Genomic DNA, 14,242 nt, shown 5'->3' with positions numbered 1-14,242 from the left:
AGCCCTCACGAGCTCCGCTTTTCGCTGTGATGGCCTCCTGTAACACTTTGCCTCTGAAGACGGAGCTCCGGAGAACTGTGCACAGCCCCCCAGAGTCCATTTTTGCTGGCAGAGGCACTGTGGGACAGTCCTTCACTTTTTCCAGGGTGACCCCGGGGGCCAGATTTAAACTCCCTGCAGGCCGGATCCATCCTTGGTCTAGATGTATCCCCAGTTGCAACTTGGATTTATCTGGCAAAGTGCCATCCATTCCATCACCAAAGATGGCATAGTCTTAGAACTATAAGGCCCCAAACCAAAATGCCACTCAATCTTGCTAGAGTAAGCTGAAACCTGTTATTCCCCATGTAGACCCTCACAACCTCTGGGCACCTGGATAAAATGTTCACAGCATTGTTTAATTTGCAAGGGGTAGAGATATATAATTGGTATCAACAGCATACTGCTTATACGTTATGCCACAACAACAGATGAACTCACAGAAGAGTGCCATATAGAAATTAACTAGGAAAGGGGAAAACACTGCACTCTGTAACACCCTACATAATAGTGATCAAGTGTGAAACTTCTCCTTCACAACCACTACTGATTGGAATCGGCTTTGGAGAAAGGAGGGAAACCAGTACAGTTGGTGCAGCCTACCCCCAGACTTCTGATCCAATCAAGAAGGATACCATGGTTGATAGTATCAAAAGCCACAGAGAGGTTGAATAAGGCAAGGATGATGCATAATCTCCATCCCACCTTCATCAGAGACCATCCCAAAGCATGACTGATACTATTTCTGTCTCAGATCCCAATCATAACTGAAAGGGATCCAGATAATTCGCCTCTTCCAACATCCTCTGAAGTTGCTACCCAACAATCTTTTAAATCAGATACAAGTCAAAAATTGTCCAATATAGTGGTGCCCAGTGATGGCTTCTTGAGACGTGTGATGAACCAAGACCTTCTTAAGATGTGAAGTGTCAATCCCCTAACTCAAGGAAGAATTAACCGCCATTAAAACTCCTTAGGCTGCTTTAACCAGCCAGGAACAGGGTCTCAGCTCATATTCCTAATGCCCCTGTCCATATGTTTATGTGGTTTCCTTTTAAAACATAGCTCAGACCCCATTTGCAATCAGTAGATATGCTCCAACTTTTCTTGGCTGTTGTCTTGACAATAAGTAATGTTTGTCTTTTCCTTTTGCATCTCATTAATCGTTGCCCATCCATCTTAACTATTGGTGTTCTAAAGAAATATCCCCATTGGATGATCAAGAAGCCAGTTTATTGGTTTATTTTAACCTGATGGTTACAGATCTGTTTGATTTGGGGTGGGCGGTATCGCAATCTGAACACATTTGAAGGCAACATGTGGGGGAAGATTGCACTATATCCTTCCTGAATCTTTCTGATCCCATGGTCTTTTGGATGTTGTTGGGTTCTCCTAGCTACCCTAGATAATCATGGCCAGAGAGTCAAAGATGATTGATAGGAGGTCCAATGTTACCTGGGGACTATCCATTCCCACATTTCTTGTTGCTTAAAAGGGTTAGCTCAAATAATCCAAGAAATAACTAAATTCTCTTAGCATATGCTGTCCCAAATAATGTTTCACAAACATGTCTTTCAATGCATACATTTGTCAGTCTTATCAGTGGATTGAGATTGCCCACCTCTGAATGTTTTTCTCATTAAAGCGACAGGATTCTAGTTCTCTAAAATATGCAGTACAAAAACAATTTACTAAAAGCCAGTCAGTAATTGTTTATAGACATGTATATGGTTAATACTTCATTGACAACAATCTTATATTAAAATGTTCCATGCTACATTTTAATCTTGATTTTTCTTTCTTTCTCTATCTTCTCTACTATTTCATATGAGAGGGAAAAAATGCACACATCCAGGACCCTTTTTCATACTGTTTTATATTCTAATGCTACCCTCTTGTGGAACACTCAATGACTGCAAAATATGCAGTGTTATATTGTTATACTGTGACTCTATAGTTCATTTAAGTACTATTTGATTGCGGTTATCAGTATATTGAATCTTCACTTAATTACTTGATTTGTGTCTGTCTAGAGACTCATTCAAGTATAAACAGAAGCTCTCTTCTGGCTAGTTCTAGGCTAGTGGTGATGAACGGGAAAAGGAAAATAAGTGTCCTGTGTCATGCATCTTAAATCATGCCATTTCAACATCATTTACTATGCAACCTAACCAGACACACAAGGCACAGATTTAAGAACTATATACTTCTATTCTTATCCGTCCCAAAAATGTTTATTGACCGCAACTGAATCTAAGGAGAAAGAGGTGCCTGCCAAATTGCAGGAGATGGCAGCCAGCAGAAGTAGCCTGCAGTACTGCACTCTAACCACTGCGCCACTGAGGCTCTTGATGAGGTCAGGTATGAAGTATTTCCCCCTCTCCTTCCTCTCTTTGATTGCACATCTAACATAAAGACATGTTGGTATCGTCCTTTGTCCATCCTTTTCTTAACCTGTGGTATACCTGCTGTTTAAGATATTTATTAAAATATTGTTTTTATAATTAAATGGAAATACTTAATTAAATGCTAATCAATTAATGCCAATTAACATCTTACAGCAATGCCAGGAGAGGAAAGGGGAAGAGAAATTTTAGATTTAGGGATCCCCTCTTTTTCTTGCTGAGGCAGCTAACTCAACATTCCTGAAATCACTAATAGGTCTTTCCTAGGTATCACCCCTTATTTGGAGCTGCCCATATCCCTTTTCTGGAATGTGCTTTCTTTGTAGCCTCCTAACCTAAAACTCTCGTATTTTGCTTGGCTGTATTGAAGAAGGAGGAAACAGAAGGCTAGGGAGATAAAGCACCTCAGCGGAGGCTACAGGAAAACATTTATGATAGAGGCATCCTGAGCCTGCTGTGAACTTGGGTTCCGAATCTGTTCCCAGCAACAGGAGACCAAGGATCTTTGCATCCCAATGGTAGGGAGAGGGATAAGGCTGAATGAAAAGAAGATTTGGATATATATTTAGGGTCACTTTCATCTCATGTTGCCATTTTTGTAGTGCATGCAAGGGGATTTTATATCAAGGATGCAACAGGGAGAATGTTGACACTTTCAACCTCTGCTTGGAGGTTTTCCAGATAGGTCAGTCACTGTTTGACCTAAGATGCTGAGTTAGGTAGTCCTTGTGTAAATGACATGGCAAATAAAACTCTTCAATTCTAGCCTTAACCAAATATATGGAGGTTCAGATGGAAAGCATCATGCTGTATGTGTACATGTGTGTCTTTTGTGTGTTATTTTTTTTCCTGTTCAAATTTTCCTCATAAATACTGTACTGCCATTCCCCAATGTCAGGAGCCACACAACATACTTCAGTAGGCCAATCATGGGGCAGGCTATTGTGTGAACCTGCTGCTAATACAGTTCAATACTTGGCAGAGAGGAGCAGTTTTAACTCAAAACTTTACCAGGTATTTGCAAGGCAAAGCCCCCTAGTCAGCCATACTACAGACCCAGCCAAATTTGATCAATTTAGGGCAGGGTCCAAGCCCCATCCCATCAGTCCTCCAAGAAAAAGAGGGAGTTGTTCATCAGATGAAACAAAAGGCCTGGGCACCACAGAAGGTGCATTCCGACATTGATTGTCCATAGGAGCCAAACTGTAGCTCATTTGCCAAAGTGGCCATTGGGGAGGAATCATTGTAATAATGAAATTTTTCCAGTACCATCTTGGTGGGTGTGGTCATGAGGTTACAAAGCCTTAACCCAGTTAACATAATTAAATGCTTCCAGAGCCAACTGTGAAGCATTGTGATTTTACTTTTGGAATGCTATGTGGAGAAACCCTGTATATTTTCTAAGACCTAGAGCAGATCAACAAACAGTCTGTCCCCAGATTTGGGAGATATTGTATTCTTAGGTTCTGTAGTGAAGATCTACGTGAAATGAACAGGACGGAAGGTCACATACCTCTCACATAACACATTATCGTGTCTCTATAGGAATGTGCAGTGTGTGTCTGAACAACCCTGCTTACCATTTCCCATAAAATGCTTAGTGAGCATTCTGGAATTCCCAGCATGGGCAGCACTACTTAAATCTTACCTAAATGTGCCAAAATTTGTTCTTACAAAAACTTGATATTTGTGGTTGTGACATAAGCTAAAATTATCTGATTCACATGGAATTGTGGTTTGTTCATATTCATGAGTTGAAGAGATTAGAAACCAATTCTTATACCTGACTCACTTGTTGGAGTATATTGAAAGAAACTATACAATGTCCAGTTGCAAAGTTCTTATAGTTGCAGCTTCTCATGCAGAACATGGGACAATTCCTTGATATTCATGTATTTGGTCTAAAGCCTAAATGGAACCTGTGTGCAACAGATGATAGGATCTGGGTCTATTACTGCAGACTTCTGCCTAACTATCTGGAGAAAAGTCTTATACTTTCAGATCCAGATTAAGACAGGACAATGTAATCCGATCCTTCCATTGGAAATAACAGATAAGCTAGGAATTATGTTGCATGCATACAACCATTCATTCAATGATTGTTTCTTCAAATACCTAACTCAACTGTTATAACAGTGCTGAAAAAAGTGATTTACAATCGATACTCACACTTAAAACCATTTGATGTCTCTGTGGTCATGTAATCAAATTTCAGGTGTTTGGCATCCAGCATATTTACAATGATTACAATGGTTACAGTGTCCCAAAGTCAGATGATTGCTATATGTAACTTTCCCAAGTAAATGGAGAAATACAGATTTGCTTAACAATCATGGCAAAAATAAGTAATAAAATCGCCTACTACTCACTAAATGACTACAATACCTGTACTTCCCCCAAAATGTTGGTTTAACATCATGAACTCTGGATGTGAAAAGAGGATTTCTTTCTCAAGGCAATTGTGGTATATTCCAGGACGTTCCGTGCAAACTGTTTCTCTATTGCTCATATCCATAGTTTTGAGAGTTTGGAGCTTTTCATTTCATATTATTAGAACTTTTTTTTCTGTGAACCAAAGATTTATATTGCCTTAAGTCACAAAATTATCTATTGCACTTAACAATGTGAGACATCTTTATCACAAGCATGTTAATTTTGAATGCTAACATGCTAAATTACAAGGCTATTTGCTTGGATTAGAAATACCCTCAGATCTGTCATATAGAGGAAGTGTAACAGTAGTGGGCCAAATTTGTATCCTTAGGGAGACATAATTGTCTCGTGCTTTGGGTGCCTCTCAAGACTGGCATACATATTTAGAAGAAATAAAATGAATGATCTTGACACATACATACGTACAGTTTCCATCTCTGCTTCTTCCTTCACTTCTATTCTGGTTATGCTCTGTTGATTCACAGTGTGCTTTTCTTTATTGAGTTTGTAAATATCTTTGCATAAAATTGGATATAATAGGTATCTGGCCCATGCTGCTATTCAGATAATGTTAAAGAAACAGTGATAACTGAACCAAATAGTTAGAAGTGGATGGTCTATAATGTAGCAATAGATTTTCAAACAAAAAGGCAGCTGTTTATTAAATTGTCCTGGAGTGGATATTGTATACTTGAAAAATACTAGAATATATTCTAAACAGTTATGGAGATATAATTGAGCTCTGTTATTAAATTAGATGATAATGGAAATAAATATTAAATAGGGGATTACAGTATAAAGCAAGACTTCCAAGATAGCTTTATTGAAATGTTAGTTATTCCAGATAAAGGGTGTAGTGGGTTCTGGATCCCATTGCAACCTGTACGGTTGCAACGGGGACCAGCATTCTCCACATGAATGCACGTGGCACATGCGCGCAGTGCATGCATGTGTCTTATCGCCCAGCGACGCTTCCACAAGCCTCCGCAATGCTCCACCTGCTCTGTGGAGTGTTACGCAGGCACTGTATGTGCCGTGTGCATGCGCGGAAGTGCCTAAAAAGTTTAAGGACAGGTAAGGAGCGTGGGTGGTGGGTAGGCCCTCCAGAGCACCATACCGGAACGGTATCTGGTGCTCCGTGCAGGCTCCGGTACGCCCGTACCAAGGAGTACCACCTGCAACCCACCACTGATATGTGTGTATTTTTATATGTGTGGTATCTCAGTGTGTAAATGAGGTATAATAAACAGTAATCAACCAACAGACAAATACCTTAGCTAGCTCTGATGATAGTCTAGAAAAGATAATATGCCAACGATGACTTCATGATTCAGCACTGAAAATGGACTTCTTGATTTGATGGTTACGTTAGAGCAGGGCTGTCAAACTTCCGGCCCGCAGGCCAAATGCATCACGTGCTGGCCATGCCCACGCCCAGTTTAGCAAAGAGAGAAAAAGTTCCAATACATCACATGATGCTGCCATGATGATGTGAGTTTGACACCCCTGCTTTAGAGGGTATTTCCATTCTTCTACCACATCAGGATAGAGCATAAATAGCCACAGCTGCAGTTGTGCTCCAAAAACCCTTCATTAGAACCCCTGAGCAAAAGCAGCATATTAAGAAGAATTAGATAAATTCATGAAGGAGAAGTCTCTCAATGGTTACTTGTTCTTATACTACGTATTAGGGCTGTGCCATGTTCAGATTAAAAAAGAAAAAAATGCTTCAGAGCATGCATGGATAAATGGAAACACTTGTTGGTAACTCCTTAAAGCAAGTTTGTCTGGGATTGTGCTACAGTTGTGGAAGGCACGGCTGCTTTAAAGAGCTGCCAAACAAGTGTTTTATGAATACTTCATTTGTTCCAAAGCAGTCCCCTGATGCTTTGAATTTGAAGCATTCCATAGCTCTATTAAACATTATTTCTACTGTCACAGGTAGTATAAGGTAAAAGTTCCCCCGCACATGTGTGCTAGTTATTTCTGGCTCTAGGGGGTGGTGTTCATCTCCATTTCTAGGCCGAAGAGCCAGCACTGTCCGAAGAGACTCTGTGGTCATGTGGCCGGCATGACTAAACACCAGTGCATGGAGCGCTGTTACCTTCCCACCAAAGTGATCTCTATTTTTCTACTTGCATTTTTTATGTGCTTTCGAACTGCTAGGTTGGCAGAAGCTGGGACAAGTAACGGGAGCTCACTCCATTATGTGGCACTAGGGATTCGAACTGCTGAACTGCCGATCTTCTGATCGACAATGCATATCAAATGTCATAACTTTTCTAAGGCATGTAGGATGAACTCTGTCTTTCTCAGTTAATCATTCAAGGACTTTCCTTCATATTAAGCCATGGAAAAAGTCTTTAGGAGAGCCTTTTTAAAAGGGACAGGATAATGGAAGGATGCAGATTGACAGAGGAGTGAAGTAGGTGGGAAAAGAAACTGTGTTAATACTGTTACAGAATTACTGTTTCAATGTCCCTTCCTGTACCTTCATTTCAAGTTCTGATAACAGGTAATGGCTCTGAGCCTCTAAATGTGAACTGGAGGAGAGCACATTTCTATAAAGATACCAGAAGGATTTCTCCACTCTTGGACTTTATGAACCTAAGACAGAAGAAGATTAATACGGACATGAGCTACAGCAACATTATAAATGAGCAAATGCAAAAGTGACAAGAACTTGAAAGGCCAAGTAGGTGGAGCCATTGAATGAAAGGAATCTTTCATTCCTTCAGGTCCCACCTACTCATAAGCTTATGAGACCTTTTCTAGAACCCAGTGCCGATGCTTTAAATGAAGGAAGCTTCAACACCTATCCTGATCCCTCATTAATAAAATTGCCCTATTCTTCAAACTTTTGTTCATCTGCCAAGTAGGAAAATGCAATAGTGGTAGTTCAAGAGATTGTTACTGAAATGCAATGTAAGATCCAGTGCTGGCATATAGTTTCTTCTTGAACTATAAAGTATTGACCAGCATATCATGTGGGGAAGGTCCCAGACTCACATGAAACTTATCAGCCCTTCCATCCCCATTCCTCCGTTCTTTTTTACTTTAAGTAACTTTTGTGTCTGTTACAGTGTTGGCTGAAGTGGCTGAACTCTTAATTCTAAGATCTTCCTTTCTGCCCACAGTACTGGATCAGCTTCTTCCCGAGCTGAACACCCTGCTCAAACTCTTGGACCATGAATACCTGAGTGCCACCACAGTGGAGAAGAAAAACACTGTTTCAAATATCTTGCAAAAGCTACAGCCTCCTGCAGGTTAGGAAACCTTTGTCATATTTCAACACTGTGTTTTAACTTACTGTTTTCCTTTTTTCCCCTTTTTGTGCAACCATAACTATAAATAATATGTTTGGCATCTTTTCTTCCTTGATTGTGACATGTTCTGACTCCTGACATGTCCAGGCAGGTGTCAGTCTTTTGTTCAGGTATTGGGGAATCACTGGAATGATTGCAACATTTTTTCCAGTCATTTGCCTCCAGTGACAGTTGACAGTGATCAGTTGCCTGGCCAGCAAGTCCTGTTTTGCTCTTTTAAAAGCAAAAAGTCTCGAAATGGTTTCCCAGAGGCAAAAGGCAAGTTGAGGCTTTGTTATCAAGGACTGTCCATGATGCCAGAGTGGTATAAAACTATATATTTCATGAAAGATGTTAATTCGGGCAAATGAACTGCTCCTTTACAATCAACGCATCACATTCTATAAATCCAACTGCTGTGTAATTGCTGTGAACATTTAACAAGGAGGCAAGTACCAACACATTACAGACATAGCAACAGATTAAATGCTTGTCCTCCAGTGCTCTAGTCCTGCTCCAAATGGTTTTGAGAGAGAGAGAGAGAGAGGGAGAGGGAGAGGGAGAGAGAGAGAGAGAGCGCTGAATCCTTATAGTAACCAAAGGATGCCTAAAGCATCCTTTAGGTCTTGTGATTTCACAAATAAAACATGTGTACAGTATCTTTGTCTTCTTTACATGAATAAGAGATTGCAGGGAGGGGTTCTACATCCCAGAAAGCTAAACAATTCTCTCAGGCAGCTTATCTCTAGCAACTTCTTCATACCTCTTCCCTCCCTCACTCCCTCCTGCATCTGTTTCCATTATGGTTTTCATAATACAGGATCTTTGGTCCTTTGTTGTTACAAGTACCTGACTCCCTCTGGTGGAGCATTCCATGCTAATGGACCCTTCCAGCTGACCTTGAGGAGCAGAAATAAACAGGCATTAAACAATAGCTGGCAAGAGCTGACTGTTCTATTCTTTGAGCCATCTGAGCCTTACACACAGAGTTTCTTCATATTTATGATTGTTCCCAGTACAGGACAAATGAAATTGTAAGCCTTTCAGGGTGGATATTTTTCTACTTTTATTTTTTGGTATTGTATTTCATGCTTTCTCAGGTCAGCCAATTACCTTTTGGGAATTTGTATCATTAGTCCTATATTAGTTTTTCCCGACAGGATGGGCTATCTGTCAGAATCCATGGAGTGTCTGCATCTCTCTGTGTGTATGTGACTTTGTTTGGGCATGCTCGTGTATGTATGTGACTCTATGTATGTGTAGAATAGCAGAACCCTCAGGTAGTGAAAATAGTGGTATTATTTAACTTTGCTTTAGTTGGCCAGGAATTGTTATTTTCTTTCCTGTGGAAATGTGTGTTTCCACTAGACTTCCTGCTGCTGATTTCTGCTGAGACAGAAGATTTCCATAGGAAGAGCAAATGGTTCGCATTGTCTGATCAGGAGATTTCTGTCTTCTGTGCTGCAGCAACACCCAGCACATATATTCTTCATAACTTTGGATCACTTGAAACAATTCTGAAATGGCCCTCTCTGAAGGAAAGTGATATCTCCTCATTCTTGCTTTATACATGGTCAATGGATGACCATGTGGCAGCCGTGGCAAGGGGGGCGTTCCACCAGGTTCGCCTGGTGCGCCAATTGCGCCCCCTTCTGGACCGGGATGCCCTACGCACAGTCACTCATGCGCTGGTGACGTCTCGCCTAGACTACTGTAACGCTCTCTACATGGGGCTTCCCTTGGGACGCGCCCGGAGACTGCAGCTAGTCCAGAACGCGGCCGCGCGGGTTGTCATGGGGAGCTCCAGATACTCCCACGTAACACCACTCCTGCGCGAGCTGCACTGGCTACCTGTGGTTTTTCAGGTGCGTTTCAAGGTTCTGATTACCATCTTTAAAGCGCTCCATGGCACAGGACCTAGTTACTTGCGGGATCGCATCCTCCCACATACATCCCTGCGGCCAATCCGCTCTCACAGGGAGGGGCTTCTCCAGGTGCCGTCCACTAGGCAATGCCAGCGGGCGGCGCCAAGGAGTAGGGCCTTCTCTGTGATGGGCCCAACCCTCTGGAATGACCTCCCCCCCGATATTAGAACCACCACAGACTTCCGCTCCTTCCGACAAAAATTGAAGACTCACCTGTTTCGATTAGCTGGCCTGGCATAATTATAATTGTTACAACTGTTACCTCCTGGAAATATATTCTCATCTGGTATTTTAAGGGTATGGTTTTAAATTTAACTGATTTTAGGGTTTTTAGAACCATATTTATATTCTTCTGTACAGTTCTTTTAAATTTTTAACCTCCTCCATGTCACGATGTTAAAAAGTTTGCTAGGCCTGAACTGCCTAAACTGACACTCAAGAGTTAAACTAAGAAAGCTTTATTGCGCAGGTCATAAAACAAAATGTTATCTGAAAGTGATTTATTGCGCACGCGTTACACATTCCAAAATTCTTTTTCTTCTTTGTTTGGCTGCCAGCTTGGCAGATGTAGCTTTCATTATCAAAATGTAACCATTAGTTATTTCTGTTTCATTTACTTTTTATTTTATTATTAAAGTTTGTTTATTAATTAGAATACTTTTAAAGACTTTTATTTTTCTCAATATCTCAAAAGATATGCGGAAGGGAATCAGCCTCGGTCCATTGATCTCAGATTTCCCCAGGGCGTTTTTCCCCTGACACTCCATATGTATATTTATATCTATATTTATATTTGTATTTAGTATTTGTTATTTGTTGTGTGGACTGTACACCGCCCCGAGTCCTTTTTGGGAGAGGGCGCGGTCTAGAAATGCGAAGAATAAATAAATAAAATAAATACTTTTCAGATATCAATTTTTCCTCTTGAAGATAGGCATGGCCCCTTCTGACATTCTTCAAAGTTTGCATGACATTGCTATTTAATTAGACTGGCTGAAGTTTGGGAACCAGAGATAGATGAAGTGAAAAAAATTTGTTCAGATAGCTGGAAATATAAATGCACTGTTTGTTCAGATATTGTGAATTTTACTGCTGTCTTATGAAATCATGATACAAACTGACAAGAAATTAACGTGATGGGCAAATCTGGATGGTCTCATCTGCTTTGTGAACCCATGATGGCATATTCACATCTATGAATCAAATCTACAACTTAGTAGGACAGTACAGATTTGAGGGATAGGGAATTCAAAATTCTGCAAGGACTGAATACCTGTTTTGCTATATTGGATATTTTTTCCTATAGACTAGAACAGGAGTTTAAGCTGTTCTAAAAAATCTTTATATTTCATGGATGCTCACCAGTTTTTATCTGTTAAAAGATCACACATGGCAAATGAATTTTCACAGGAAAAATGCTACCTCATTATTACTAATTGCTGCTTTAAAATGTACAATAGAAAATGTTAAGTATATTCTGGAGTCTTTTGTGTGCATTGCAGACCAATGAGAAGCCAAAGAGTTTAGCTTCCTGCATAAAGGGAGCTAACGTCATCCTAGCAATGACTTGCAACAGTGAGAGGGAAGATCAATTATTAAACATTGAATGTTACTTTTTGTGTATTTATTGCATCATTTCTATCTTTCAGGGAAGGATGTGAATTACATGTATATGAATACGACAGCACTGCATAATGGCACTAGTTTTGTGGAATCGCTGTTTGAAAAGTTTGGTATGTACAATGGATTGATGTGATTATATTGTCACCTATTGGTGTGGTTATTTTGATCCCATTCAGTACCTGAAGTAGAAGAGTAATGGAAGTACTATAAGTGACAGAGAACCCACAAGGTATCAGAAAATCAGGAGGAGTCTAGTAGCACCTTTTCTGACTAACACATTTTATTTAAAAACATAAGCTGTCATGAGCTGCAGTTCACTTCATCTCCAACAATTGATTGATTTGACATACATACACATATTGATTATTTACCTGTAGATTTAGACAAATTTAAATACTACCATTTTGTTAGTATTGGCTATAGGTTTGGAAGCGAATGTATTTCCTCCCTGCTTTAGTTCTGAAAGGCAATAGCTCTTTTGAATTAAGAAGAATTTACTTATCTAGTCTGATCTTTTATTTCATAGTCAAGGTTGTATCCAACTTAATACTTTCAAATGATAATTTCCCCCAGTCCTAACATACAACAGAATCAGCATAGACTGTGATCAGCATAACTATCCAAGTCTCATCCAAGAGGTCTTTCATTCTTCTTGATCACCTGCTTACTTCAGTAAGAGGACAGCTGACTTTCTCTTCGTGTCTTCCTTTTTCTGTCTTCCATAGTTATTCTGAAAAAGAGGCTACATAAATCTCATGCTCTGTACCTTTGTGGGCCCAAACTTTAAGATCTGATGCAATAATGAATGTACATGTTACTGTATTATTGAGTCTCTGGCTTCTAATCTTTTCTCAGACTGTGACTTGGGCAATCTTCAGGACATGCAAGAAGATGATGGAGATGGTAAAGAAGGCATCAGCTTGGAGCTTTCGAGGAGTCAATCAACTAAAAGTGTAAGTTACATCAATTCTCAGTTCCTCATTCCATAACACACAAGAGTGTTTTATACTAAAGCAAACACTGGTCATCTACTTCACTGCCGCTCATCTTCATTTTCTCTAATTTGGCGCTCTCCAGAAACATTGGAACCATAGTTAAACATGCTGGTTGGCAACATCAGCACCCTCTATCCAGAGGTGGGTTCCTACCGGTTCGGACCGGTTCGGCTGAATAGGTAGTAACTCAACTGGCCACGCCCCCAAACCAGTTTTATCGGTGGCGCCATAGGTGCCGCCCTCTTGTTTTGCTTCTGTGCATGTGCAGAAACATTTTATACACATGCACGCATGGCACATGCGCGCATCACATGCATCAAGCGCATACACACCCCCAGCACATCCCTGAGCGAACTGGCAGTAGCAGTTCGCTAACCCTAAACCCTGCTTCTATCCTAGCAGAACTGATGAGCATCAAGTTGAGGAAGGCTGGTTTATAGTGATTGACTGTGACATTTAAAGTTTTATATCTGAGATTTTCTTAGCTGATAGACTGAAGAGGCCACTTGTGGGTAAAACAAGTTTGAACTCTGCAGAGGACACATTTTGTATAGGTTTTTATTTCTTTCTACCAGGCTCTTACAAGATGGGCCATGGTGGAATTCTCTGGGTACTTGATACCTGGGGTGGAGCTACATTGTAGATCTCTTGAGATAAGCAAAGAGACAGAAAGAAATGCTAAGAAGCAAAGAACTAAGGATCACATCATGTCTGAAAAATTCTGCTTATTCTATGCTTGCAAGACACATGGCTTGGAAAGAAGCCATCAGAACACTTATTTCATCAGCTATTTTCAAAGTTCAGGTTAGATGAAAACATTCCATCCAAAGAGAAACAAAAATCCATTCCTTTTTTATAGTCAAATTTATTTCACATAAAGACCTGAGATGCAATCAGATGCAAATATGGGAGAAGGATAATGAGATTGGAGACAAAAAAAATAGAAAGACATTTTTTCTTCCCTTTAAGCCAGAAATAGTTGAAAAGAAGCAATGTTACACATAAAAACATATTCACTCCACTGAAGCAATAAATGTTTGCAAATGTTAGTATTACTTTTATCCAACAACTGTGGTAGGATAAAAGAAGTGTATGTGTATGCATAGTAGAGAACCAAAGAATTATCTCTTATTTAGATGGAATAGTTCTTATTGCCCAGAGCAAGATTAAACAATGGTCTACATAATAATTTCCCCTTGTTTCCAACTGAATTGCTCTAAGGTCACACAGGCATCCAGCATAACACTATGGGCCCTTAAAGATAGTTTATTACACAACTGCTCTACATCATTTATAAAGTGATATTGGGGTAGGTTATCTAGACTAACATCCTTGAATTTTCCCATTGTTTCTTTTATCTTTTTTCCTACCTGAGAAAAATCAATTAAGGTTAGAAAGCTAGATTGGGTATCTTCTGGTAGGTAGTTTAATGGGGTTCTCCCATGGCCATTGAAACTGTCTTATCCACACTGACGCTGTAGACACAAGAGCAGAAGGTAAATGGCTTGTACAAAAGC

At 40.1% G+C, this 14,242-nt stretch overlaps 1 protein-coding gene across 1 annotated transcript in view; it reads left to right on the top strand.

Annotated features, from left to right (window-relative positions):
- AFAP1L1 (actin filament associated protein 1 like 1) overlaps positions 1 to 14,242 on the top strand; it is an 88,997-nt gene that overhangs the window by 40,606 nt on the left and 34,149 nt on the right. Inside the window, exons 2-4 of the mRNA XM_081937477.1 lie at positions 8,015 to 8,143; positions 11,757 to 11,840; positions 12,586 to 12,683. Of these exons, the coding sequence (XP_081793603.1) occupies positions 8,015 to 8,143; positions 11,757 to 11,840; positions 12,586 to 12,683 (311 nt within the window). The remainder of the gene's footprint in view (positions 1 to 8,014; positions 8,144 to 11,756; positions 11,841 to 12,585; positions 12,684 to 14,242) is intronic.

This window comes from Natrix helvetica (genome assembly GCF_964273705.1).
Source record: "Natrix helvetica genome assembly, chromosome: 1".
In the NCBI taxonomy this organism is placed as follows: Eukaryota; Metazoa; Chordata; class Lepidosauria; order Squamata; family Natricidae; genus Natrix; species Natrix helvetica.
The sequence above is the reverse complement of the archived record's forward strand: the minus strand, read 5'-3'. Positions and strand labels throughout refer to the sequence as shown.